Below are 27,316 nucleotides of genomic sequence, written 5' to 3'. Positions count from 1 at the left end.
AAGATCTTTACCCATTGTACAGCACTACAGAATTGGATGGCGCTATATAAAATTATAATAATAGCATAACTCTGAAAGACCTGCATTGATCAACCTGTGAGCGTTGGTGGACATTCAGAGCTCTCTCCCTGTTGTTCTAGAAGTCATCAGTGGACTTCCTTTACTACCAGAAGGACTCTTATTTCCGAGACGCTGCTCCAGCGACATGAGACTTAATTCAATGTCTAAAATCTGGATTTTTGCTGAAAATGAAGACGAAATCAGAGGTAATAGCTGCGTTTGCACTCGCTGAGTTGGTGGCTTGACACACAATCCTCGGGAGAGACGCAGTTCCTACTTGTAGAGACTGAACTATGTAATTGGCCTCGTGGGCTTTTAACATCCAACCGCGATACCAGCAACACAGAAAACATGTGTAAAAAATAAGGCACTTTTCACTGCTTAAAGTGTCAACCACAAAAAATCTCATTGTTCTCGTTCTCATTTTTTTTCCAACTTTACCGCTAGAGAAGCCCCCACAGGGCAAAATGCGTCAGGTGCATTGCTGCTCAATTTAGATTCCCGACACAGGTTTTTCTCAATTTTACTTAGGTTTGCAAATTATATATAATTTGATCAGCTTGTGTTTTTGTGATCTTAACCTGATATTTTTATAATTTACAAATAAATTGTATTTAACATGGACCTTGTCCTTTTTTCCCTTTTCTATCCTGGTCTGCATCCCACCCCAGCTGATTATATAAAATCATAGCTACAAGCAGGCAAATAAACAGAAGACAAATCCAAAAAAAGTGACCGATAACTGCTTAAAATGCACATCCCAAGTGTAATTACAGCGTACGCAGTTTCCACATCTAGACCATTTTATTTACGTTAACGCCAACTGTTGCCACAGCAGAAGCTCACTAGAATCAGTAGCATGACTACAAATAATATATCTGTTGGCAATGCCCCCCCCCCCATATTATTTATCTGATTTGTCAACTATTAAGATCTGGATGAAAGATGTTTGCAAAGTACTGATGGGTCAATAAATCAAACCCTTGGTGACCTGTCAGATGGGTTAATTGAAGGTCATATGACTTAGGAATGAAGTTATTTTTCACACATTTAGTTCAGGAATTCAGGTTGATTTGCCAATCTCTATTGAAGTTTATTACTTAAACACACACATTGTGTATATATATATATATATATATATATATATATATATATATATATATATATACACACACACATTATATATAAATAAAAAACTCACATGATCACAAAACCATTACCACCTCATTTCCTTGAGAAGGGGCCAAGGGTAGGCAAGGACTGGGTACTAGGATACGTGATGGTACAATACCATACCACGGAGCATACAGTATATTTATTATGCAAATTAGATCCGTCTTTTAAAATAAAGTGAAAGCAGAAAATGAGAATATCCTAGTTAATAAGTTATATTTCATACATTTACATATCAGCACGCCAAGTTCCACATCCAGTGATCCGCTTTAGCAGATCCCTTATATACATATTATTAATAATTCATATCTACCTCTGCCTATGACATAAGCTACGTATGTAAATGAAGGCACATACCCGTAGCCCCTGTAACGTACGGTACACGCATAACGGCTTCCTATCGGCACAATAACTTGTAATTGTCACGGACAGTGTATTTATTCATTCATTCATAAATAAAACCTATAAGCCATTTCATATCATGCACATGTCTTACCCGGAGCCTGCAATAGCGATAGGCAGGAAATGACGAGGCCAGCGGTATTCTGTGTCCTTATGGGGCACTGACCCGGCACAGCTGATCTTAAAGTGACAGCACCGGAAGCGGGTCACCTCGGTATACGCTGCCTTATTTCAGATAGTGGGCTGCATTACTCAGGCGGTAGTTAAGCCCAACTTCTCATTGCAGACCATAAAGCTCAACATTCATATGCTATATGTTTCCAACGGGGTAAACTGTGTGGACGGCCGCCGTACTTTGCGAAAGTCTAGCACCTCTGACAGATACAAAGATGGCCGCCACATCATCCATACGCTATGGTAAGCGTCGAGAGACGATGTGACGTAAAATATGCGACTGGTCATCTGATACGGTACTAGGGGCTCGTGGTTTTGAAGTGGGGATGTAAACACGGAAGTAACCTCTGTCAGGTGCGATAAATAGCCGGTATATATATATATGTATATTTCTTCTGTGGAGCGTGTGCTACGCGGAATCGTGTAATGTTTCTTCTTGGCTCTGGGTTTTTTTTTTACATTAATTACAGTCCATGAGCAGATTCCTATATTCTCTGCTGTCATTTAATGATATCTGCACTTTTTAAAACATTGGCTTTAGTATGAGTGACGTAAAGGGGAGCTGTCCCTGCCACTGAATAAGGCAGACCAGATGGGCCAAGTGGCTCTTACCTGCTGTCATATTCTGTGGTTCTAAGACCCAGAACAACAGATCGGGGGTCCTACTGAGCTAAACATACTGTACCTAAGCCTGTCTTTGTTTCATACCCTTTTATCAAATTACACTAACTCAGATTTTCACTATATCATGACTAATGTATGGAAGCTTTTCACAGTGTCATGACTGATGTATGGAAATATGTATTTTATGTAAACGTCTACGCCTCCAGTTCATATGCGCTCCAAGCGTATCCTTCAGTGGTGGCAGGGCTGAGGATAAAGGCAGCCATCTGTGCCCGTGGTACACTAGGCTAATGTTGCACCAGCTTGACTGAAGGACTGAAGCAAAACAGCTCTGCTGAGAAGTACGGCTTAGCTTTTATAGAGGTCAATTTTAGGAACAGACCTGTGAAAAAAATGACTCTCTTTGTTATGATATGCACTACTTGTTATGTCCTCTTTCCCCCAGTGTACAACATGGTGAATTATGATGGCGCCAAATCAGTAAATAATGACATCACTTTCTTTTAAACCAAACGTCGTAAATAAGTCCCCCCTAACAAAGCTGCTCTTGACAAAGTGACATGTTGTATATCTGTGGAAATTCATATACATGAAGGTTTTTTTAAATTTCAATGTGACACAGGGACACCAAAAATGTATTATTATTTTTTATTATTATTTTCAATTCATTGTAACGGTTATATTAACTTATTCACAGATTATCATTATCAGACCAACGGAGCGCCTCCTGGCATCGCTTGAAACTATGGCTGAAATAGGTGGACCAGAGAAACCACCTTCAGATGAACAACCGGCCCTACCTACTACATCTCAGCCTGCTGCATCTCAAGGTTAGCTAGTTTCTGGTTAAATGCCATCAATCTACACTTTGCTGCTGATACCACCAGAAAGAAAACCACTGTGAAATAAGAATATTTGTTGTTTAAGATTTTGTTTTGCCATCATAACAGATGCTTTCCAGTACAGTATTAATGAGGAAGGACATATTAACACGTTGTTAGTGTGATGCTGCAAAGTTGTCCTGTTCACAATTTTGAGTATTTGCTCTTTTCCGTCCTTACCCTAATGCCCCCTCCCCATGTTGCTTCACTTTTTGGCCTAAACTTGTATAAAGGCATATAGACTGAGCAGAATTAATTTAATTAGTGGAACAAAATTAAATATGTGTTCTAATAATATACTTTATCACGCCGCTTAAGTCCATAAAAATTTCTTCCAGCTCATAACCACTTGGTTCTTCAGTCACTTGCCAATCACTGTTTAAAATGTTATTTATGACTTCATTGTCATTACGGTCTTCTTCAGTGTTAACCGGGTACAAGAGTTCCACATCATTGTGACTAGTACACACACAGTTTTGTTTTCCTGTCCAATTTGCTTTCCTCTTGTATTTAGCACCCGCCATGCTTATTATCAAGGTCCCATAGAAACAAGGAATGCTTTGCATGAATATGATGCACCCATGCAACAGGGCTGTTCATTGCCTGTCTCGTATGACTGTTAAACTACAGAGAAAGCAGGCAAATCATGTTGGGAGCTGAAGGCCAACAACAGCCAGGAGACATAAACCAGCTCTTTCTCATCCACCTTGACTTTTTCTTGTATTACAGTATTTCCCTTCTTGTTTTTATCTCTTCCGTAGGTTTTTGCTTGCAAAAAAAGCTAAATAGTCTAACTAGGAACATTTTCCGTTAAATATTTCCAGAACACGTGACATCAAAAAGCTTTCTACAATAGTTTGGTCAGTTTTATGCATATTTAAGGAACCTATATCCTGAGTATATTGTGGTAACCATAGTAAAACATGATATAACCCGACTTCAGATTCTATTGCCATGAAACCAAATGAATTCATAGGTTGATTAGGCTATATGTTCATACACCGTTTAGTGTCTTATATGTAAATGCCACTGAATTAATCAAAAAGTGTGTTTACATTGTCAATTTTAGAAGACGCAACAGTTGAAACAGCAGAAGAAGCTGTTGAACCACCAGAAGCGGATATCAATGAGCTATGTAGAGACATGTTCAGTAAAATGTCCTGTTATCTCACAGGAGAACTCATAAGTGAGTATAACCTTTCTTGCACCTTTGCCACATAATTTTAGGAACTGGAATGGATGGATGTGCTTGATTTCATTATATTGCTTAGGGAATCCTAACAAGTCTTCTGTGTACGGTCTAGATCTGTCTAAATCTGGGTTCTCCACCTGGAATTTAATGGTCTATAGTATGTACATTGATCTAGTCACATCATAGTTGTACTTGCGAAGGTGTTGTAAGCAATTGTTACCAGGGGATTGCGTCAGAAGATGTAAATCCAGAAAAATTCAACATATAAGTGAATTTTTCATTTATATGCAAATGATAAGACGTTTTTAACTGTTTACTGTAATCAAATCAATACAATAACTTAGACAGCTATGTTGGGAAGTATATGTTAATTATCTTGCGTCTTTTCTGGTGGTGTTAACTCTGAAAGAGGTTGTATCGACTTGGGGTTTAGCGATGTTAATCAGATCCGGGTTTTTGAATAGAATGTGTCCTTTGCCGTGTACGAGGCATTGCAATCTTGTAGTTTACATACCGCATTTCAGGTATTCATTCAAATCTCCAGTTCTCTTGCAGGAAAAGGTCACCTTTTTAACAAAGCAGCATATGCGTACAAAGGGATTTTGGGGCAGAGTTTGGGATGTTGTGTTATCGCCATAGCAACTAATATAATGGTCCAATCAGCAAGGTGGTTTTATTACTTGCTATCATGACGAGACCATTTTTTTCAGGTTTGTAAAGCCATGAACAACAACTCCGAGTATAATATAAACCAGAACAAAACATCCGGTGGTTAAAAGCAATGTGTTGTAGAACGCTGTGGTGATCTTTTGCTGTAATGGAAACTAACACCTGTATTTCTTTAAAGGTGCAGTTCCTATTATGCAGAATGTAACACTTGTGTAGGCAAATCACGATAAGAAATAATATTATTATTATTATCTTTTATTTATATAGCGCCAACAATTTACGCAGCTCTTCTTACAATTCATATATATTTAAGGGGTCTGACAAGACAAGAATTGACAGACGAAGACAAACCGATACATTAGGTGGAGAGAAATATCTTGCCAGTTGCCATTTAATTCCCTACCCATTCCCGGAAATAATTCCTCAATTGTGTAAAATGTTGCCTCACTAATCATGATGTACTGTGCGATAGTTTTAGGCAGGCGTGACAAAATGCAAATGCACTGTGAACAGAAGACAAATCTAAATCAATCAATCACCCTTTTCAAAACAGCATCAATTCTTTTAGGCACTTTTGCCCGAAGTCAGGGATTTTGTTGGCATACAGTTAGGTTATAATTAAACAATTAGACCAGACATGTGCTAATGGTCATCAATACTTAATTTGAATATTAACACCACTATGGTCAGGTGGTAGCTGTGATTAATAAAACATTGAACATTTGGTGAAATTAAACATTCTGTAACTTTGTTGCATTATTTATACAAAAGCTAGATACCTGTCATAGAGATAGCACACAAAGTCCAACATGTATAATATTTATTTTTCCAGCCACCAGTGAAGACTACAAACTCTTGGAAAATATGAACAAATTAACCTCTTTGAAGTACATGGAAATGAAAGACATTGCAGCAAATATTAGTCGAAATCTCAAGGATTTGAACAAAAAATGTGAGTATACTAGAAGCTAAAGCAATATCCGGACAACTGCATGTGAACAATTTGCGATTTCTGAACACTGATGGATGTCAGAAGTATTTCACCGTTGGTTTACAAACCTGGCTATATACTCCTTCTACACCTTTTCTAAGATTATTGCAAAATAGGTTGAGACCAATATGATATTAGCTTCCTTATCTACAGTTAGTCCATTTCAAAACAGTAGAACAGTAGAATGTATACAAATGCATATTAACCAAAGGCTTTTGTAGTTTTGGCTCTGATTATTAAAGAGTGGCAAAAACAAAATAAAGATTGCAAAATATTTTAATTTCTAGTCCATTAGCCCTTCCAGCTTCAAACTGGGAATGACTGAACATGAAAAGAATACGGATATGATAGAGATCATGCGGGGTGTATTAATAGAGGGTAATTCCGTTGCAAAGTTTCATGAACAGTCTGTCTCTACAGTAACAAATGCAATGGTGTAATCATCAGAACAGGTTGCTATGGTGTTTATAAAGGAATCTAATATTATTTACTGCTTTTTTTTTTTATGCCCGTCTCAACAGTATGATTCTCGTGGAGGCCTAGATAAATGTATATGACCTAGACTAGATCATCATATAACACGCCGCAAATCCCATACAAGGTTGTGTCTGAAGGCAATGACATCATGAACATGACCTAAAGTATTCCTAAATTATTTCAAAATTCAATAAAATGTGGTTAATAATGAAATTCGTCAGATATATTCCGTCTTTTAAATGTTATTTGTTTACAGCACACATAAACGTGTTCACTATTTTACAGATGCAAGTCTCCAGCCGTATCTGGAACAAATAAATCAGATCGAAGAACAAGTTGCTTCACTGGAAAACGCGGCATACAAACTAGATGCTTATTCGAAGCGGTTAGGTGGGTACATTACCTGTAGCTATTTTTATATTGTATGGTATAATAGAAAATTGGAATTTTTCCTAATCATTTTCTTTTCTCCTACAGAGGCCAAGTTCAAGAAACTAGAGAAGCGGTGAAAGACGGCTTCTGGAACTGCACTTGTTTCAATGAATGATATTCAACTTATTAACGACTCTGCAATGCTTTTTATTATGTATGAATAAATATAGGCTTATTGACAATAATCAAGTGACTCTGCGATTGGTTTATCATAGATATATATTTTGTTAGGAAAGTAGTTCAAATAAAGACAAAACTTTTTTTCTTTTAGGTTATAAATAGCCTATATACAGTATTGGTCTGAAAACAACTATACATTGTCCATGGCATGTCATTCTTACTGGACATACTTGCTTTCAATTTAAATTTTGTAGCCTAAAACCGAAGGACATTTATATGTTCAAATCAATATGGTTACTTAAGGAACAGTAAGTCAATTACATCCGCATTCTCCTTGTTTCTATGTTAGATCTGTATGAAGCTTAAAGGGACACTCGAGGCATCATATACACATTAATGCATATGCTGGCTGAGAGGTCATTTTAATTGACATGGTGCCCCCACATGGAAATACATGGGGGGGATTTTGCAGCCAATCAGTGGCGAGAATTATCTGACAACCGAGGAGACAGGGAGCTGCAGCTTTTCCCCAAGTTAAGTGGTTGTATTATTTTTTTTTTAACCTTTTAAAGATTGCAAATTGTACTCAAAGTGCTTTAATATGCATTTTTCTTTGGTATGGCTTTCAGGGACATCAAACAGTCACTTTAATCACGGTCTCTCCATGTGATATCCTGTTAAGATGTTACGCAGGCTACAATGACTGGGTGTGAATTATTTGCTCTCAATTCCTGCGCCCGGATATTGCTTGGTGTTGCCCGCTAGTAAAATGGCAGCAGCCAGTAACCCAGTCAAGCGCTGCATCTAATCGATGTGTAAAATCAATGGGGAAATGGTATTTCCAATTACCAAATTTACACGCAATACTATTTATGTTAATACAATTTTTATATATGAACGCCTTACATTGCTATGGATTTGTTCAGTAGTGATTATTGTTATCATGAGTTACGCGTTTATTAAACAACTAAAACCATTACATGGTCAGAAATCCCTTCACAGCCAGTAACAAACATGAAGAAAACAGGAACTTGCGAATATTGTCCCTTAGGCATACGTCATTTCCTCTCTGGCGTTCCCGCCCTGGCATCGTATCCCGAGGTTCCAAAGCACCTTTGCCGCTACGCTGCAGTGACGCCATCACGTCGCATGCGTTGGAACCCACGAGTTGTGTATGAAAGGAGTCGCCGCTAAACGCTCAGTCTTTAACACCTTACCCGTACTGTGTGTCCGAAATCCAGGTAAGTAGAGCCCCGCGGCAGAGCGAAGCGACCGGGATATTCGCGGAGCTGCTGGCGATACGTATTTTAGTCAGAGAGCGGCAAAACCGCCTGTATATTGCGGCCTGGTGGCGTATGCTTCGGTCGCCATTTTGTATGAGCTTCTGGCCTAATTGTACTTATTAGGCCCGGCGAAACGCTTCACTCAATGCGCGGTATCTTTTAGGCCCTGTTTAGGTACGTCGGCCTTAATCAGCTTATAGGTGGGTCGCTTCGATGTGTATAACCCCGACCAGGCATGCCGTGGAGCAGAGTCCACGCGCTGCAGGTGTTGCGCCTTGTGTGTTTCCCCAACGTTTAGCTCTAGAACGTATACCTTTTGTTAAGCCTGAGCTTTAAATCGGTTCGAAGGGAGGAATAGCAGCTCACCCTGCGAGCTGTGCATGCAATGCGGTCCGGGCGCGTTCAAACACCGTAACGTAGAATTGTAACAGGTTTGTTGTGTCCGGTGCGTTAATACCCCTCCAGTTTTGGCGGTTGATATGATTTGGAAGCTTTCCGCCTTGTTACGTTTACCGGATCTGTGTATTGCCTCAATCGTATTTAAAAAAACCATATTACTTGGCAAAATACATTGTTGTGATTACCAAGGTAGCCTTGGCAACATGTAACGGGGGAATTGCGAACCAGAAGAAAACGTAGATGGCATCCGTTTCCATGAGGGCGAGTCCCCTATCTGCCACCTCTTGGTGTGTTTTGCCCACACTACCCTGAGCTGGGCAGGCCATTGGAACAAAATAGCCGCTATAGAGGCTGACTTCATTTAAAAAGTTTTTTTTTAATTAGTTTTGAAAGGTGATCAGCAGGGTTAAACCAATGTGTCATGTGATAGGGGTACTTTTACAATGATGAACCCGGACCCCTTTTTACCCTCATATTATTGGGGATTATAAATGTTTTCTAGCGTTGAGGGTTTGCAGCAGCGATAGGACAGGATATATCTTATTAGTACACCCCGATTTCATATACAGTATACACACTCTTTACTGATCCTTTACATGTGGTTTGTCTGTCATTTGTTTGGGGTTTTATCTGCTCCCAATAATAAAATGGATGAGTGTTTACCTTTTCCCTTCACAGAAATAAAAGAATGTCTGATGAATACATTGTAAGGGTTCGCGGCTTACCTTGGTCTTGCACACGAGAGGAAGTTCTTGAGTTTTTTTCAGGTAAGTTTTACCTGAAAAACTTTTTACTGCAGTGTTTTTTTGCTGGATTCATATAATTGCAAGTGTTAAAATATTGGGTATTTTGTAGAGACTAAGCGAACATACTGCAGGGCAGCTATTGGATTCCTCATTCCCAGAGGATGTTGGGAATCTTTGTAATTTACATAGGTTTTGAAGCTGCAATGCATTATAGAAATATTTTATTTTTTTTAAATTCACGCAGTACCAATCCTTGTTTGAAATATTTGTATTTAAATCTTTTGTCTGCAAATCTCCTTTTAAAACTGTAGAATGCAGCATTGTTGAGGGCGTTGGTGGTATTCATTTCACCACTTCCAAAGAAGGAAGGCCCAGCGGTGAGGCCTTTATTATGTTGGAGTCCGAAGATGATCTCAAAAAAGCTTTGGAGAAAGACAGAAAATACATGGGACACAGATACATTGAAGGTAACTTGTCGCTTCGTGCTGTGTAGCATTTTTAACTTCCTTATACTTCATATGTTAATATTAACAATTTGACGGTGTTTTGCAGTATTCAAGTCAAACAACACAGAAATGGAGTGGGTTTTAAAACACAACAGTGCAGGCGATGTTGATAGCGCCTCTGACGGGACCGTGCGGCTTCGTGGGCTGCCATTTGGGTGCAGCAAGGAGGAAATTGTACAGTTCTTCTCAGGTATATTTAGGCTCAAAATTTCTGTCCTACTTATGTTTACAACATGCCAATGCCATTTTTTTCATGATTAGTAGGCTTTGTTTTATAAATGCAAGTGGGATTGGGGCCTAAAATATGTGGATCTAGTATTGAGAATGTAGTTAAAGTAGTGAATGTTTTAAATGCGGGGAAGTTGTGGGGTGGCGGGTGAAGTTATGCAATTTATTCTTTGTTCCGGCTAGTAGGTGATGGGAATCTTTAAAGTTGTCAGTATTGATGAGTTGGGAATGTTTCAGCCTTTAACACTGTTCCCCTTGATGGGGTTATTTGTCCTTGGGTTAAAGGGTTGAGAATCGTGCCAAATGGGATAACATTGACGGTCGACTACCAGGGGAGAAGCACAGGGGAGGCCTTCGTGCAGTTTGCTTCAAAGGAGATAGCAGAAAATGCTCTGGGGAAACACAAGGAAAGAATAGGGCACAGGTGGGGATGGACAGACTGGGATGGTGATTCTGTCTTTTATTTTTGGGCTCCATATTGGTGGGTGGAGGGTATGTTTTTAAACTGCCTGTTTCCTCGTCAACGAAAACAATGCAATGTGGAATTTACTTTGTCTTCGAATGCTTTCTTTGGGGATTGCTTTTTTATTTTCTTTCTTCAAATTGTTAAAACTGCATAATATAATTTGTACCGTCTTTCTGTAAAGTGTGTAAATAAGACTTTTATGATTTTTGTATTACGCATAGTTCCTGACAGTCTCCCTTTGAAACTTTCATGTAGATATATTGAGATCTTTAAAAGTAGTCGAAGCGAAATCCGCACATCTTATGATCCTCCAAGGAGAGTAATGGGTCAGCGTCCTGGACCTTATGACAGACCAATGGGAGGCCGCGGAGCGTACTATGGTGCTGGACGTGGCAATATTTATGATCGTATGCGTGGAGGAGGTGGTGGATATGGTGGTGGTATGTATACATGTTGTAAGAAAAATACAATACTGCATATTGCTGTTAAAATGTAATAATTAAGGCCTCGCTTCCTCTGTGCCCATGAAGGAATACTTGCACTTGGTGTAAAGTGTTCTGAATTGCATAGATGTGTCTGTATCAAACTACAAATACAGATGACCTTAAAATACAGCTTTCGTGAATATAAACTGATGACTGTAAAGATGAAAAAGTGTTAATGGCTTCTAAAATGCTCACCTGGGTGACCTGTATTTCTTTTTCAGGTTACGGTGGTTTTGATGATTTTGGTGGTTATAACAACTATGGCTATGGCACAGATGGTTTTGACGATAGACTCAGAGAGAGTAGAGGTGAGTGTTATCGCCTCTCAACCTTTCTTTTGTTCTAATCTGAGGTACTTCCTCAAAAGTTAACTATGTGGAAATGTCTTGTGCAAATGTAGGGTTTTTGTTTAATATCCTAGGTATTCCGCAAGCTTACAGTGCTGGTGATGCAACTACAGGCTTTCATAGTGGGCACTTTGTTCATATGAGAGGACTACCCTTCCGTGCCACAGAAAGTGACATTGTTAATGTAGGTATCTGAAATCTTCATTAATTGTGCTATATATATAGGTGTTTTCTCACATGAACATGGTACGAAGCATTTACAAGAACATGCAATTTTTTTGCTATATAACAGGCTTAAACATGGCTCTCAAATATTAATTTTTTTTACGCAGTTCTTCTCCCCACTGGCTCCAATCAGAGTTCACATAGACATTGGAGCAGACGGAAGAGCGACAGGAGAAGCTGACGTAGAATTTGCAACGCATGAGGACGCAGTAGCAGCTATGTCTAAAGACAAAAATAACATGCGTAAGTTCTAGCATCAATGCTCCATTTCATAATTACAAGTACTTAAATTTATTGTTGTGTGTGTGTGTGGTTAAAATCTGTGTTTGATTTATTTTTCAGAGCATAGATATATTGAATTGTTCCTCAATTCAACAGCAGGCGGTGGGACAGGAATGGGGTGTTACAGCAGGGAAGCACTGGGTAAGTGTCATGCCCCGTAGTGTTTCTAGTACAGCCAATCCGCAGTTGTTACTAACAAAATATGCATTATTTTTTTTTTTTTCTAATGTCCACAGATAACACTGGCTATGGTGCAGTTGGTAGAATGGGCATGACCGGCAACTACAGTGGTTGTTATGCAAATCCTGATGGTTTAGGTGGCTATGGTAAGTATAAAACTGTAATTTGTTAGATTCGCTTTAGAGAACGATAGTGTATCTTAGGCGTTATGGCATGGGTTGTGGGTGCAGTCAGCTCAGGTGTTTAAATGAGGCCTGTTCAGAACTCCAGAAGTTCTGTGTGACTGTCTGATCAAAGCATCATGAAATATGCTTTTCTTTGCAGGTAGGGGCAATACTGGAAACAGTGGGGGCTACTATGGGCAGCACGATAGCATGAGTGCAGCTGGATGGCGTGGAATGTACTAGTAAAGATTTCATTTGACTAGAGAAAATTGAAGAATTCAGTTTCTTAGTTAATCTTTTTGTGTTGAGCTGTTTGTATGGACTTGAGAAAAATGTTCTTAAATTTTTAGTGAGCAAAGTACAGTGAACATTGTTACCTGTAGGCTTTAATTTGTTCAAATGCAAAAGTTGACTTTGAATAAATTTTTATTATCCAAATATGTGTCTCTTTATGCCTATAAACTAAGCTAAGGGACAGGCTTGTGCGGAGAACAGGATAATGCCGAGCGAGCATGCAGCTTTAGTAGGACTTTTTTTTTTTTTTTTTTTTTTTTTGTCTGACTCGGATTAAGTTTCAGTTTCTTTTGCAGAAACTCTGTGACTGTCACATGAAGATGAACCCCCCTCCCTTATTCATGCCTGAGGCTGTTCCACAAAGGATGTGGGGTTTGCAGTTTTAATGAAGTTACCAACTATTTTTTATTTCTCTTTTGTTGCCAATATTTGTTCTGGCTTTCAAACCAAGTGTCACTCAATCTTACCACACTTGGTTAAAAAAAATATCTACACTATGTAATTGCGTTATCAAAAATTATATCAATGTTGTGACTGGCATTCTTAACCTGAAAATTATAACACAACATAACCTACTGGACAAAGTATTTTGTACAGATTTTATTATTTTTTTTTTTTACATGTTCACTTTTAGAAAACTTGTACAGATTTGCTCTACAAAATGAAATTTGGCATGAACTACTAGTGGTGCTTTTTATTTAAGTGAAGACTTTATCATAAAATGCTTAAATCTGGCTATTTATTATGTAGCCAGCCACTGTGTACACATCACTCTTCTCAATGTAATGGGTTACTGCATGCTTCAGTTCAATTATGGGCCTATGAAATGTTGGGTATTTATATCGTGATTCCGCGTACACCACCAACAATTCATGTATCTTGGTAACATCTGATATGGTAGATGACACTTCCAAGTAAGGTTTAGTCAGTTAACCCTACTTCATTATCTTACCCACTTTAGTCCATATTACCCAAAACTCTCCCCAGTGAACAGTGGCCCTCTTCCTGGATGGGCTTAACTAAAGAAACTTTGCTGTTGCATCTGGTCATAGTCAGGAATACCTGTCTCTTTGGTGTGTGACAGAATAGGCTTCAGAGGTATGTAAAGTTCTATTTTTTTTTTCACATTTATACATGTTGCACCATGTCAAAGTGGTCACCTCATAATGGTGACAGACACCTGAAGGGTCAGCTTCATGTTTAAAATTAAGTCTCTTAGTAAGCAGTGGTTTTCACCAGTCTCCATGGTACTCCGATGGCCTAGGTTTTAAACTCACTGTTGGTAAAAAGAAAGATTGGCAATTAGTGCCAACTTAGCTAGTCAAAGTCTAACGATCAATGACGTGCCAGACATGTCATCTGTCATTACCTGTTTTTCCGTGTCTCTGCAAGAGATTTTGCTTCCTGCAAGATTTTCCAGACCCAGATGTGGTTAGTAAAATATAATATTTAAAACAGTTTTAAATAAAAGTTTGGTAACGTTTAAAAACAATTATGCAGTGAAGTCACAGCAGAGGAACCATACAGTTCCAATAAAATGTGTTAAATGTTTAACTTAGATTGCAAGTGCTAAAATTAGCACTGTTGTCTCAGAAATCCTGGCATGGAAGAGTTGAAATACTAGCATTTAAAATACCCATTGAGTGTCTAGTTTTTATTTAAAAAAAATAAAAATGTATGGTTTGATGGGTTAAAGTGAATTGGTTGTGTTCCAATATGTTCTAAAAAGGGTGCTGACTGGGTAGTATCACTGTACTCAGGGGTTGTTGCTGAACAAAACGCACACAAAACATGACTACCACAAACTGACATTAGCGTATGTAATGAGTTAAAACACCACTATTTTAAATACTATTGTGAATTGAACTAGACAGTTTAACCAGTGTCCCAAATAGGACATGGGGAAAGAAGGACCAGATGTCGGCTCCAAGTTGAAGAAAAATGCGCACTTACCTCCCAAAACAACCTGGCAAATCCATGCGTTGGGAGTATCACGGTACGCGGGAGATGTTGCTGAACGCATATTGGAGTGTTTGACAGTGACATACACCAGGAGCTTCAAATTTATACCTGAATTACAGTAACTACCACAAAGGTTGGTAGTAGAATTAGTGTATGGAAAGTGTTAAAATAGCATTTGGAATGTCTTCAAAAATATATGGCTTGGGTGTAAATTGAATTGGCCAGTCTTTACAATGTCCCAAATATCACATGGGGCTGAATGACCAGAAATTTTAAAGAAAAATGGTTTTGAAATAGCAAAATGCTACTTGTACTTATTGCCCCATAACTTAAAAAAAAAAAAAAACTGGGTATTTCTAAACTCGGGACAAACAGAATCTATTAAGCGGGTTTTTAGCTTTTGTAGATGAGATTTTTCAAATAAGAGTTTTTCTTTGTTTCTTCTTTTACATTTTTCACCTTAGTTTATCACTTTTTAAAATAGTAAAGTAGATATGATCAAAAAAAATGGTATCCGAAAAAAAGAAAGCCCTTCTTGGGGAAAAAAACCTTATATAGGACTTGCAGGTACGGTTAATGAAAGAAAAAAGAAAATTACAGCTAAACACAAGCAAAAAACTTTAAAACTGCCTTGGCAGTGAAAGAACAGCCCAGTCCTTAAGGGCTTAAAGGGAAACAGTCACCACCACTTATAAATACTCCCAAATACACTAAACGGCACACTCGCAGCAATAACTTGGAGGATGTACCGCTGCCTAACGGTATCAGCAGCAATGGTTTAGCTACTCTAGTTTTGTTGAACTCGTATTGGAGATACTTGTGCTGCAACTTAGGAAGCTTTTGGAAATCACCCTTTTAAAAATAATTTGCAAACAGGTAGTGTATGTGTCTCGATTCATCTAGCCTTTACTCTGTGACTATATTTCAAGATACATACGTAGAATTTGGGTATATTTTTATTACGCTATGTAGGTCTATCTGCTAAGGACCAAGAGGTGATAATTTCCGAGATATGTCACAGGGTATTCTGTAAACCAGGATATCCAGCTGCTAAAGACAATACTTTGACAGCTCAGGTCTCAGGATTGATTTGATGGGACCTTCAACTACCCAACTTCAACTGAAGATGCTTGGTTTAAAAGGGACTATTTAATGGCAGATGGAAACTATAACAATTTCCTTTAAGGCCATCTCAGCTTTTTAGCCTGGCTGAACCACTCTGCTTGGTTAAGAATAATCATAAATTCAAAAAACATGAAGTTACGGTGGATGAAGTACCATTTCCCGTTCATGGGTGGTGGTTTTGTTTATGATCAGTCATACATAGGAGGACCGAAGGAGTCTGTACCTAGTTTAACCTCAAGTGCCAAGCCATTCAGAGTTTAGTACTTTTTCCAGACATAACGCTTTACTTGGAAGGAAAGGAAAACTTTGATCATCAATATATATCTTTATTAGTGTGTATTAAAGACTCTCCGCTACTTGGTCTGGCATTCCATCGGAAGAAGAAACATTTGAGGTCCCAAAACCTTAAGTAACTTACATCTTTTTCTATATAGGCCTAATAAAAGGTATCATATCTGATAAATAAATCTTCTTTTAACATGGCATGAATGTGCAGCGCTAAACAGAAAAACTCAAAAATTAAAACACAACTGTCCCAAAGCTCTTTGTTACCATCATAATGGGAATCGGCTTACGGTTCATCGTCAATTTCCATTCTCAGAAGCCACCAGCTCTTCATTTTCTCTTCTCACGTCTCTGTTTCGCAAGACGTCTTTTGTAATCTTCCATAAAAGTAAACCGATCTTGGAAAAAATAAAAAAAAAAGAAAGAAAAAAAAACAAGGACATACGTACAATGGGCAAAGGAAAAATAATCTAAAAAAAGAAAACTACGTAGAATTTGAAAAATATCTTTTACTACCACCTGGAAATATACAACTCAAATTGTTTAAACTTGCCGTTAATTATATGGCATATATATAAGTACCTAACATCCGTGAATAATATATGTGCTTTTTATTATGTTTAGGAAAAATCATGAGATTTCATATTTATTTCAATGCCAATTAGTGGCAAACTAGATATCACCTGTGCTCATAAATTGTGCTGTATATAGATAAATAATGTTAGAAAGATATATCTTTAATCAGTTTATATTGTGGGGCAGGGTCTGTTCCAGCACCCTTTATATAGGACATAGTAATGCTTCTGGTCTTATACATCAGATCTTTATCACTGTATTGGTGAAGTAAACAAATCACGAAAGGAAAACACAAAAAAGGGTAAATTAACAAAAAAAAGAGGGGGAAAGAAAAATGTCATTGTTATTTAACACAGCTGAATATTCAGGTGAATATGTTTAATGATGCAACCAAAAGTTCTAGATTCTTAAAAAAAAAAACTCTTACACAACATATAATACCATTCTTATTTTTATTATTATTTATTATTAATATTATTATTTTTAATCCCACTTGATTAAATGAGATTCCGCACACGTCTCAGAAAATCCTCGACTAATCTCTAGAATGCATTTTGAAGCGCAGTATAGAAATGACCTAAAGTGACACATAGACATGGAGGGAATATGTGTGCCCCCCCCAATACCTGAAATACACATTGAAATATTTGTTTGGCAGGTTACAAGAATCTCTGCCAACTTCTCACCCATAAGCTGCACAGTATTCTGATTTAAAATGTAAAGCAGGTCTTGTCATCCTTTCATTTACTGATAATGGACTCTAGAAAATATTCTTCTAAAGGACAGCTAGATCGGCTAAACTTCAGGAAACCCCTTTAGCAGCAAAGTAATAATCTAATAATTTCCTACGTCGAAAAACCTACCTGTGTCCCAGATGGGTTCTGGCAGTCAGCTGACTGTGTTTTTCTCCCGATCTATCGATAACATTACTTCCTTTGATGTCTTCTTCAGAACGCTTCCAGAAAGAAAAAAATTATTAAATCCAAATATTTTACATTACATTTGTAAATTAAATAGTACTGTTGTAACAGAATATAACTGTATCTGTTTGAAACAGCTGAATCTGGATAAAAAAATAGAAATTAATAATCAAGATATACTGAGTGCATTATAAACCTTAAAAACAGATTGCAGGATGGCAATATGGGCAATATGCTGTAGTATTCTGGACTGCTAACAAGTCAGGTTTTAAGGACATAGAATATTATTACTATTATTATCTTTTATTTATATAGCGCCTTTACGCAGCGCTTAATACAATACATATATTCAAGGGGTATGACAAGACGAGAATGAACTGACTGAGAAGGTCCGAGCAGTAAAGGTGTTGCCTAACGTTGCCGCTATGATTTTTCCTTGGCTTTAAATACACTTTTTGTTTGTACTTTAATAGAGCTGATCATCTAACTATATAATATTCTGATAATATATCCGCTTGAATGAAGTATCAATCACTGTGTACATTTAGTGCATTCTGGTACTGGCCAAGGCCTGAGGTGATGGGTCTGGGGGGAAGACAGACCCTCAGTCTCAAAACCGGGTGCAGATCAGGCACCCTGGTTCGCCGCTTACTTAATGGACGGTTGGGGAGATCCCATTTACACTGTGTCGACTCCGATACCTGCATTTTTTGGTACATCTCATGTTTTATTGCCTTTACTTCTTCTAGTTGTTCTTTCAATCCAAAGAGGGTATCTTGTTTCTCGTGAATGTCTTTCTCTAGCAACTTCATTGCAAGTTCAATTTCATGTTGCATTTCCAAAGGTTCAAGTTCGCTTTCTGCACCCTGTAAAAGAGAACAAACAAGTAAATTAAACATTTCCAAAAAAGTACTTAAGAAACAGTAACACTCATCTTCCCCAATCATTAGCAAAAAATCCTTATCTCTAATACAGCATCTTTTACACTTCAAGTAATTAGCCCATAGTCCGCAATACAAGAATGAAGTGACAAGGTACTCCTTAGCACCAAAAACCACTGAAATACCTTTTTTGATGAAATATGATCTTTTTAGCTCTTTGTTTTATCTTACCGTACCCTCAGGGCCAACCAAAAAATAAAATAAAAATATATTGTGAAACATAATGATGTACCCAAAACGGGCCTTGGATTGAACCCATCCCCCATACTTAAGGTAGGTAGGTTGAGATGGTTTGTTTAACGCACTCCCTCTCCATCCAACTGGATAGGAAAGGAGGGAGAGACACAGAATGGGGTTTGTGCTCCTCCAAAGGGTTAATGCTGCCAAAACCCCATCCTAATGGTCAAAGAATGGGGGGGCACAGAAATTCCTTTGGTGTTTCTCTGGTTTTTAACCTCCATCCAACCAGGTAAGTGGTGACCTCTGTTAGTTTTTATAAGCGTCAAGCTTTTTATTTTATTTTTATGCCACTTTTCCTTGGGCTGAAGATGAGGACTCCGGGGCATCAATGATTGTTGCTGGTTGGCCCCTAAAAGGTGATATTTGCATGTCAACTATCATTAAACAAGATTAATGAATCCACAAGTGGCTTTTTCAGCTTAACTCATCTACAGTAGAGTGTATGTCCGTCGACTGTTGTTTATGTGCGAACACTCACTGTTTAGTGAATAGACTTGAAAATCCCACATTCCAAATTATTTCTATTCTCATTGTTACACTAATGTAAATACATGATAGGCATGAAAATAGCTTTACAAAGACACAGCATGGGTTTAAACAGCCTCTAGTGATATAGGCATATGCTGTGTCTACTAGACAACTCCCGACAATACTCTCGCAGACAGTAGTATTCCAAAGCAATATTCACAGAACGCCCTGGAAAATGGGAAAATGTCATGAAGTGTCCTAGCCAGGCTGGAAATTATAAATCTGAATAACTGAATGGACTATTAAGTAATATTAACACAAGTAACCCATGGTTTCTCATTGCTATGTTTAATTGCTCCCCGTTAAATAAATGCCAGAATGTGGATCATTGTGATTGATGAACTGTCAATAGCATGAGCTGTGCCTGACCCTGAAGCCAAATGCAAGCCGAAATGGATTGACCCAACACATAAGAAAAGCCTTCACAATTATATGTAAAGAGCTGTGTGAAGACCAAAACACTGAAGAGGAGGAAGTGTCTGAGCCAGAGGGCCACCCCAGCTGTATATCCATACTCATCCAACTGACATATAGCCAGGCATTTAAGCGAAGCCCTCGTTCTGCCTAATACATAGTATCAATCCCTTTTCCTGGGAAATAGGGAACTTACATGCTGCATCTGCGACTCTTCATGATCTTGTGAACAAGCTTCAGTGTACATTTCACCCGGGCCAAGTCTTGATTGTCTGTACAATTGTTCAGCCTCAATGCTGGCTTTGGTAGCCTTCAAAAATGTAAAGTCACAAATCTTATTATTCTGTCAAGCTAAAGATTTTTTGTGTATATTTTTTCTGAATCTGATAAAACGTTAAGCGATGTATGATTTAGCTCTATTTACAAACAGGTTTCCTTTCATACAGTTTCTTTACATGCACATTCACTGATTATAGGTTGAACTTGATGGACTTTGGTCTTTTTTCAACCTTATGAACTATGTAATACACCTGTTGGGTGCTACCCTAGGTCTGGCCCAGGGCATCCTCCCTTAGCTGCCCCAGGTATTATTTCCACATTTGTCATGCCCTTTGCTAAGCGTTATATCCCGTCCTCCTCCTCATTAGGACATGTGGTAAAGCAGACAATAAAGGGTTACAGTCCTCCAGAGTGTAAATGGGCCAGATTACAGATCTCCCATGTAACTGGCCCATGGAGGAACCTGATTGCCCAACAGGGCCGTCTGTACCTGGATAAGGTCGCTTACTTCTGGACCTACCAGCCTAGACCCGTATATATCGATGAACAAACTCCCTTAGGTTTTGTGCTTTTAAGAGTATCTATTTGTGCCACTTTCACAGATTGACTTGTGAAACATAAATATATGATTATTTTGCAAATTTATTTCAAGTATATACCTGCAGTTGTTGGTGAGCCCTCATTAAAATCAATGCATTTTCATTCCTTAACTGATGATTTTCCTCTTGAAGTTTAATAATGTTATTCTTCGCTATTGCCAACTAAAAGTATAAAATCCGGAAATAAGCATATGAACATAAGTACACATACAAAGAATTTCAGGCAGAAATGCATATACCGTATTTCCCCATGTATAAGACGCACCTTTTTAAAAAAATGCGGGGTCTAAAAACTGGGTGCGTCTTATATAGTGGTTGTAGATTGTAGATTGCAGTTACTACTTACAGTCCCTCCCTGCAGTCACTCTGATGATTGGCCCCGACCCTTTCTTCCCAGTCCCTCCCTGCAGTCACACTGACGAATGGCCCCACCCGCTTGCTTATAGCATCCACACTGCTCAGCAACTCATCTGAGTATAAAATTAATATTTGGGATGCTGAAAGTTAGGGGAGGTGGGGGGCAGTTTAGGGGCAGTTATGGTTAATGGGGTCTTTAGGGTTAATTTAGGGGCAGTTAATGGATGGGAGTGATGACGGTGTTTAGGGTTCATTTAGGGGGAGTTATGGTTCATGGGGTGTTTAGGGTTAATTTAGGGGCAGTTAATGGATGGGAGTGATGAGGGTGATGAGGATGAATTTTTAGATGAATAAAACTTGAGTTCAATAACTTTATGTGATACATTTTTTTTCAAATTTCGAGCCCCAAAATTAAGGTGCGTCTTATACATGGGAAAATACGGTAATCTATAAACATGGTCAGCATGCAACAAAACAACTGCAGGGATTTCATCATTCAAAATACAAAAAGTACAGGTCTAGTTTGTATTCCCAAAATAAAGAAGTTTGTTGTGACAATGTAATTTTTTTCTCCAGGGAGCAAATAACCCTCGGGGCAGATTTGTATTGCATTAAATTAATCTAAAAAGTGGAGCAGATTTAAGACATTTTCATTAATAGACTCTAAATACAATTCCCAACTTAAAACTTCCATTTTTCCCCCCAGGCGGTAATTGATTTATTTATTGTGGACAGCAATTTGAGTGCAACCACTCTAAAGGGACTCCCTAAAGGGACCAAAGGTGACCCAGTTGATCTTTATATTATAGTATATACTAACAATTTCTTTTTTTTTTTTTACAAAATACTTGCAACTAGGATGACCACCTTGGCCAATATTTCAATCTTATTATAAGCCCAATTTATATTTGACACATTTTGGCATACAAAAAAGAATAAAAAAGCATAAAAAGGACAGTACCTCCTCAATCAGTTTTGTGTTGGACTTTTCCAAGGTATCAATTCGCGTATGGAGACCACCCACAGTAGCGCTAAAATAAAGAGGAGTATAAAATAGCACACCAAAAAAAAAATAAAACACGTCTTCCCAGGCCAAAACAGTAGCCAAATCTGTTATCTAGATGCGTAGTGCATGCTAAACTGAATTGACAATTATTTTTTTAGGTTACATTGAGGCAGGCAGCGTTAGCAGATTTCACTTTCACTATGAGTAAAATATGGTGTAGAGATACAATAATATCAGTGTATAGATTTACACAATTTGGCACTGACATTCTATTGTCCCAAGTGTAAATAGTTTAACAATTTAAAAAGCACACAGAAAATAGGCAACCAAATACTAAAAAAAATGTCAGTTATTTATTATGACCATCCTGAAAACCACCGATTTTGGTGATGTAACATTGTGAGCAATCTATCATATTCCAGCACAGACATAGATCACCAACATGGTCAAAATTAGCTATTGAAGCTACTAAACAGTTCTAATAAGACATTATTAGTTCAAGAAACAAAATACATAAGGGTAGAACCTCCTAAAAGCAGTATGTTTATCCCACTCATGGAATTCAATTTATTTTTCCCTAATGTGATTTATAAAAGTTTATCTTAAGTACTGATTTTATTGTTTTAATCCATTACACAAATATTTAATGATGGATTTAGAATAAGGATGCAATTGGTACAGTTACTACTTACTTCAGTTGTCTGTTGAGTTCTTCAACGTAGTTCTTCTGGTCCAAAATTGCAGAAATTTGTACACTCCTAGAACAGAAAAATATTATTGGACATTAAGCCAAAAGATCGAGCGACTATAACACTAACGGTAGATAATATTGAGATGGTTAACTGGGTGTTGCTAAAGTTTGTCAGCGGTTCGATTATTCTATATTGTGCTGGTACGGTTAATGCAAGTGTTTTTCTTTTTTTGGTGCCTGTTTCTTTTATTATGTCCACTGCTTCATATCTAACTCAGACTTATGCTGTCCGCAACATACGGTAAACATTTTATTATTAAAATAAAAGGAATTTGCATCAGCATTAGTACTAGGGAGATAAACTGTACAAAAACACTATTTTCTAATTTTAATATATAATCACAGCAACAAAATGTAAAAGAAAAATAGTATCTACCTTCCTTCCTTGGAAATATCATCTTCTTCTGATTTAAGATATATGGAAAAATCAATTACTCCAACCTAAAAATAAAAAATTTATAATTTTGATAATTATACACAATTTTGAGCGCTATTTCCAAAAATGCATCCAACCCAGATGCATTTCCAAAAGCATCACCACTGTCCCCAACTGGACACCTGTTGCCTACCCTTGAGGTCTTAAAATATATGTGTTATTACAGCACAAGATGTCTCAATGCACAGAACAAGCATATACATCTTAGGCTTTTCTAAAGTGCCAATATTTCTCTCATAAAGCAAAAGAAACTTACTTGTGCATCCAAGTCTTCTCCTTTCACACAAAGGTTAGCATCAATGACATTCAATCCAACCAAGAGGCCAACAATAACCGTGCCTTCTTCCTCCATCATTACGGCATAATTTTCATAAAATTCACTATTGAAAAAAATAGAGTGAAGTAAATAAAGCAAATGTTTTTATAATATATATATTGGTTAACTAATTAAAGGTAGACAGTTGGTATAATTTTTTTTATTTAATTCATTTAATACATTTTTATTCAAACTTATATTTATTAGCATTGGTTTGATATTTTGTATTCTGGTTCCCTGCAGCAAACAGCAAAATGCTTCTGGGGATTCTTGCTAAAGCCCTCTATTGTATATATATAAAAAAAACATCACTTGCAACACTGAAATACTGAGTTACAAACCTCAGGAGATCCCTGCGCAAAATTAGGCAACGCAGATAATCTGCTAGCCTTTTCTGCATCATTGACAATCTCAACCAAGCTCTGGCACGGCCAAGTGGTGTTCTACAAAGAAACAAGATGATAACAGTGTCAGGTATGTACTAATGCTAGCAGTTGGATAAGAATCCTCTGAAGTTACCATTTGGTAGCATATGAAGTGCCATAGGTACATTGTTATGGATACAAAAGCCAAATCTGGGTTAAAATAATGCATATATCTATTTAGGATTATATGAATGCTGCTACCAGATTTATCTCGCTTCCATCGCTTTACTAACAGCTCTGCCCTCTGTCAGTCTCTTCACTGGCTGCCTGTGCGCTTCTTTTTAAAATCCTTACTTTCAAAGCCCTTCACAGCGGTTCCCCTCCCTACATCTCTAAATACACTCCTAACCGGTCTCTCCGTTCATTCAACCATCTCCTTCTATCCTCTCCTCTGATTTCTAGCTCTCGTACACGCTTAAAAGATCTCTCAAGGGCTGCCCCATCCTCTCGAATGCCCTTCCCCGGCTTGTCTGCCTTTCTCCCTGCCTTCGGTCCTTCAAAAAATCCCTCAAGACCCACTACTTTATGGACATCATGGACAAACGGGTAGCCACGACGGCTCATGTGTTTCTCAAGGTCCTATGGTGGGTGTCTATACAGACAAAAGGCCACTACAGTTTTGCTTCATTGGTAAAATGAAAGAATATATTATTTTTTCCATACATTTTACACAAATCATATATTAACATATTTGTTCTTTAAACTATACCACTGTCAGCAAATAAATATACCTTAGTCCCGGTAAGTCTCTTACACTAGCAGCAACTTCTTCTGCTTCAGGACACAATTTCTCCACAATCTCCAGAGGTCCCCATATTGTTTTGTTACAACTAAGAAATGATTTTCGCACTGAAAAAATATATGTATAAAATTCTTGTCATTTCTTTATTCCACTTGCAATGGCTTCTTATCTAAACACATATGGGGTTTATTCACTAAAGGGAAAACTTGATAGGAGAATTTGCAGAAGAGTTCCTTACTTCGCTATACATTATGAAGGGCCAACCCCAGTTAGCTTCCACTGCAGGGAAAGCTTGACTGGCCCTGTATAATGTATTTACAGATAAATCAGCGAGAATGCTTTAGTCTCCTTATACGTTGAATTAATCATTATATAGGGCCAGCTCACCCCTTCTTACAGAAGAAGTTTGTGAGTGTTGGCCCTTCATAATAAATGGTTAAATTCCCTTTAGTGAATAAACGCCAGTCCTAGATTCCCACTATGTTCGCAGACTGGCAAGTTTCAGCTTGGGAAAAGCTTGACCACATTTCCTGACGTAAGCATATAAATAGTGATTTAACCCCTTCATTACAAAGCCTGTACATGTACTTGCTCACAATGTATTGTTTTTAATGGGTTTAAGGACAACTCACTATCCTTAAGGGGTTAAGATCTGGTAACCAGATGGTTATACATGGAAATGGACATTAAATATAACCTATAGCTATGAACGTGACAAAAAGCTAACTGCTACTGATCTATTCCAGAACATCATAAACCATATTAATATTAAAATAATTTTCAATCTTATAAAACGCCACCAATATTCTATCGTTTTTTTACATCCTTTCTCGAAGTGATGATATAAGCACATTACCCCATCGTATGTTTATGCATAAAAGATGCCACATTTTTATTAAATATTAAGGTGCTAAACACATAATCCCGCACCAATACAGATGGTATATACCTTTAAGGCCATGCTTGAGGCAATGTTCCATAACAACAAAGAACTGCTGTAATGGAGGGTAATCTGTGTCTAGGGTACGGCCGAAGCCCAAAGCTGATTCAATGAGTCCTTTTATACTGAGCTTTGCCATGTTCAGCAAATTTGCCCGTTCAACCACAGCTGGGTCTCTCGCAGCTGGAAAGCAAAGCAACGGCGTTTAAAATGCAGCATAAACCTTCTGCATATTAAAGTAGGTAAATCTAACTGTACTAGATATATACACACAGTATATACATATCTCTAGATAGATAGATAGATAGATAATTAAAGGTGGCTTTAAGAGGAATGCTACGAGCAGGCGAATTAAGTGTACCTAAGTATGCTTCCTGCTTTCAGTGGAGGCAGACGGGGGGTGCAATGTTATGAGGACAAAGTGCATGGTTTGTGCTATTCATGCTGCATTCAGGCAGATACAGTTTTTGTGAATTATGGAGCTGTCTGTAGAGACATCACAAAAGGGAAGAGCATTCCTTGATCAATGTCCTCAGAGAATGGTCATCAAGGTTAGTCGATGTGCTGCCCTCCCCCCGTCCCCGGCTCATAATAACATCGTAACATCAACAGCCTTAATGTAACTGGCTGCGTTGGGTAAGTGAAAAATGGATGAATGCTAGTCTTTTAGTCACGTAGATTGGATATTTATAAAGCATTAGGCTGTTTTCTATCACAGATAAAACCAAAACAGGAAAATATATAATTGGACATTGTTAATTTCTGGATGCTAAGTATTTGGTTTTATTTCCTAAAACTCGGTGTTAGCTGTTTAAAAAAAACAGATATTCTGGAATTCTGTCAGACGGTTTATTAGAACGCGGGGAAACCATTTTACAAACCTGGCTGAGACACGACAGCTGCCGTAATGTGGGACACCCAGCTTGCCGGGCTTCTCTGTGCTCCATACTGGGCCATGGTGTTGGAGGGTGGCGAGGATGCTTCTGCACCGTAACCTGTAATTCATATAATTGCACATTTACAGACCAAAGACCACCACCAAGACAATGACACTAGCCTTCTAAACTGGGGCTTTTAACCCCCCGGGGATTATAGATGTAGCTGTCAATGTTCAGCTGGGAAGGGCTTATATGTGGGCCAATGCATTTCACGCACGGCTGATTTCAATACATAGCTTTGCAGCACTTAAAGGTCTTTTCTGCTTCTTAGTGAAGCAGGACGATCCTGAGAAGTAAATATTCCTCACATTACATCTACACCTTTAGGTTATGACCGCTTGTTCGAACATTTCTCCTCCTTCAAAATAAACTTCCCTGCTGCACTTTGCTAAATGCCTCCTTTGTGTATAGGAATGTTTAAAACGATAAGATGAATGAATAAGTGCATGTGGGAGAATGATGTCATATCATGAAAACAGGACACTTTATCTTTGTAATAAAAAAATCTGGTTGGTTTGTGCTCTATTTATCACACCTTTCAGATTTGATCTGAATGAACCTCATACCTCTGAGCAAGCCCAAGTTCGTCTTAAACATGGGGTTGCCTAGGTTACCGTTGCTAACCGGGTTACCTCTCCCTCAGATCTTCCGCTAGAAAGCAGATGGCCGCGCCCTTACATCCTAAACTCCACCGAGTGTTTTCTGCGGGGGGGGGGGGTATCATTAATATAAGGGT

General features: G+C 38.0%; 3 protein-coding genes across 5 annotated transcripts; 2 read left to right on the top strand and 1 right to left on the bottom strand.

Annotated features, from left to right (window-relative positions):
• Window positions 1-3,178: 3,178 nt before the first annotated feature.
• LOC149298923 (biogenesis of lysosome-related organelles complex 1 subunit 2-like) lies at window positions 3,179-7,152 on the top strand. Its single transcript, XM_089486967.1, has 5 exons — window positions 3,179-3,263; window positions 4,384-4,500; window positions 6,008-6,127; window positions 6,929-7,033; window positions 7,121-7,152. The coding sequence occupies exons 1-5, from the start codon at window positions 3,179-3,181 to the stop codon at window positions 7,150-7,152; spliced, it is 459 nt and encodes a 152-aa protein (XP_089343093.1).
• Window positions 7,153-9,565: 2,413 nt separating this feature from the next.
• Window positions 9,566-12,749, top strand: LOC149298922 (heterogeneous nuclear ribonucleoprotein H3-like). Of its 3 annotated transcripts, XM_089487001.1 has the most exons (11): window positions 9,566-9,644; window positions 9,935-10,090; window positions 10,176-10,319; window positions 10,643-10,781; window positions 11,079-11,263; window positions 11,530-11,616; window positions 11,730-11,839; window positions 11,988-12,123; window positions 12,223-12,303; window positions 12,399-12,488; window positions 12,667-12,749. In XM_089487001.1, the coding sequence occupies exons 1-11, from the start codon at window positions 9,566-9,568 to the stop codon at window positions 12,747-12,749; spliced, it is 1,290 nt and encodes a 429-aa protein (XP_089343127.1). The 3 variants fall into 3 exon arrangements, with proteins under 3 accessions (XP_089343127.1, XP_089343130.1, XP_089343131.1); XM_089487004.1 differs by lacking the exons at window positions 9,566-9,644; window positions 9,935-10,090 and having other exon boundaries at window positions 10,199-10,319; window positions 11,079-11,245; XM_089487005.1 differs by lacking the exons at window positions 9,566-9,644; window positions 9,935-10,090; window positions 10,643-10,781; window positions 11,079-11,263 and having other exon boundaries at window positions 10,199-10,319.
• A 4,144-nt stretch (window positions 12,750-16,893) lies between these two features.
• Window positions 16,894-26,599, bottom strand: LOC149298921 (RUN and FYVE domain-containing protein 2-like). The gene is made up of 13 exons (XM_089486777.1): window positions 26,524-26,599; window positions 25,652-25,825; window positions 24,692-24,809; window positions 23,877-23,978; window positions 23,476-23,599; window positions 23,160-23,224; window positions 22,725-22,790; window positions 21,988-22,057; window positions 20,730-20,831; window positions 19,988-20,101; window positions 18,370-18,534; window positions 17,612-17,703; window positions 16,894-17,002 (listed from the first exon to the last, which is right to left on the bottom strand). Exons 1-13 carry the CDS (start codon window positions 26,597-26,599, stop codon window positions 16,894-16,896), a joined length of 1,377 nt encoding a protein of 458 aa, XP_089342903.1.
• Window positions 26,600-27,316: the final 717 nt, after the last annotated feature.

This window comes from Sceloporus occidentalis, unplaced genomic scaffold, assembly GCF_023333645.1.
Source record: "Sceloporus occidentalis isolate IW3139 unplaced genomic scaffold, rSceOcc1.0.p SCAF_30, whole genome shotgun sequence".
Taxonomy (NCBI): domain Eukaryota; kingdom Metazoa; phylum Chordata; class Lepidosauria; order Squamata; family Phrynosomatidae; genus Sceloporus; species Sceloporus occidentalis.
Note: the sequence above shows the minus strand (reverse complement) of the source record. Positions and strands in the feature narration are given on the sequence as shown.

Excerpts from the sequence above, each read along its gene's own strand:
- LOC149298922 (XM_089487001.1), top strand. The coding sequence starts at position 9,566 with ATGTCTGATGAATACATTGTAAGGGTTCGCGGCTTACCTTGGTCTTGC. Across the intron at positions 12,304-12,398 it reads TTACAGCAGGGAAGCACTGG|ATAACACTGGCTATGGTGCA; the intron begins GTAAGTGTCATG and ends TAATGTCCACAG. Across the intron at positions 12,489-12,666 it reads TGATGGTTTAGGTGGCTATG|GTAGGGGCAATACTGGAAAC; the intron begins GTAAGTATAAAA and ends TTTTCTTTGCAG.
- LOC149298921 (XM_089486777.1), bottom strand. The coding sequence starts at position 26,599 with ATGGCCCAGTATGGAGCACAGAGAAGCCCGGCAAGCTGGGTGTCCCAC. Across the intron at positions 25,826-26,523 it reads AGCTGTCGTGTCTCAGCCAG|CTGCGAGAGACCCAGCTGTG; the intron begins GTTTGTAAAATG and ends TTTGCTTTCCAG. Across the intron at positions 23,600-23,876 it reads TTGCGCAGGGATCTCCTGAG|TGAATTTTATGAAAATTATG; the intron begins GTTTGTAACTCA and ends TTTTTTCAATAG.
- LOC149298923 (XM_089486967.1), top strand. The coding sequence starts at position 3,179 with ATGGCTGAAATAGGTGGACCAGAGAAACCACCTTCAGATGAACAACCG. Across the intron at positions 3,264-4,383 it reads TCAGCCTGCTGCATCTCAAG|AAGACGCAACAGTTGAAACA; the intron begins GTTAGCTAGTTT and ends TGTCAATTTTAG. Across the intron at positions 7,034-7,120 it reads TGCTTATTCGAAGCGGTTAG|AGGCCAAGTTCAAGAAACTA; the intron begins GTGGGTACATTA and ends TTTCTCCTACAG.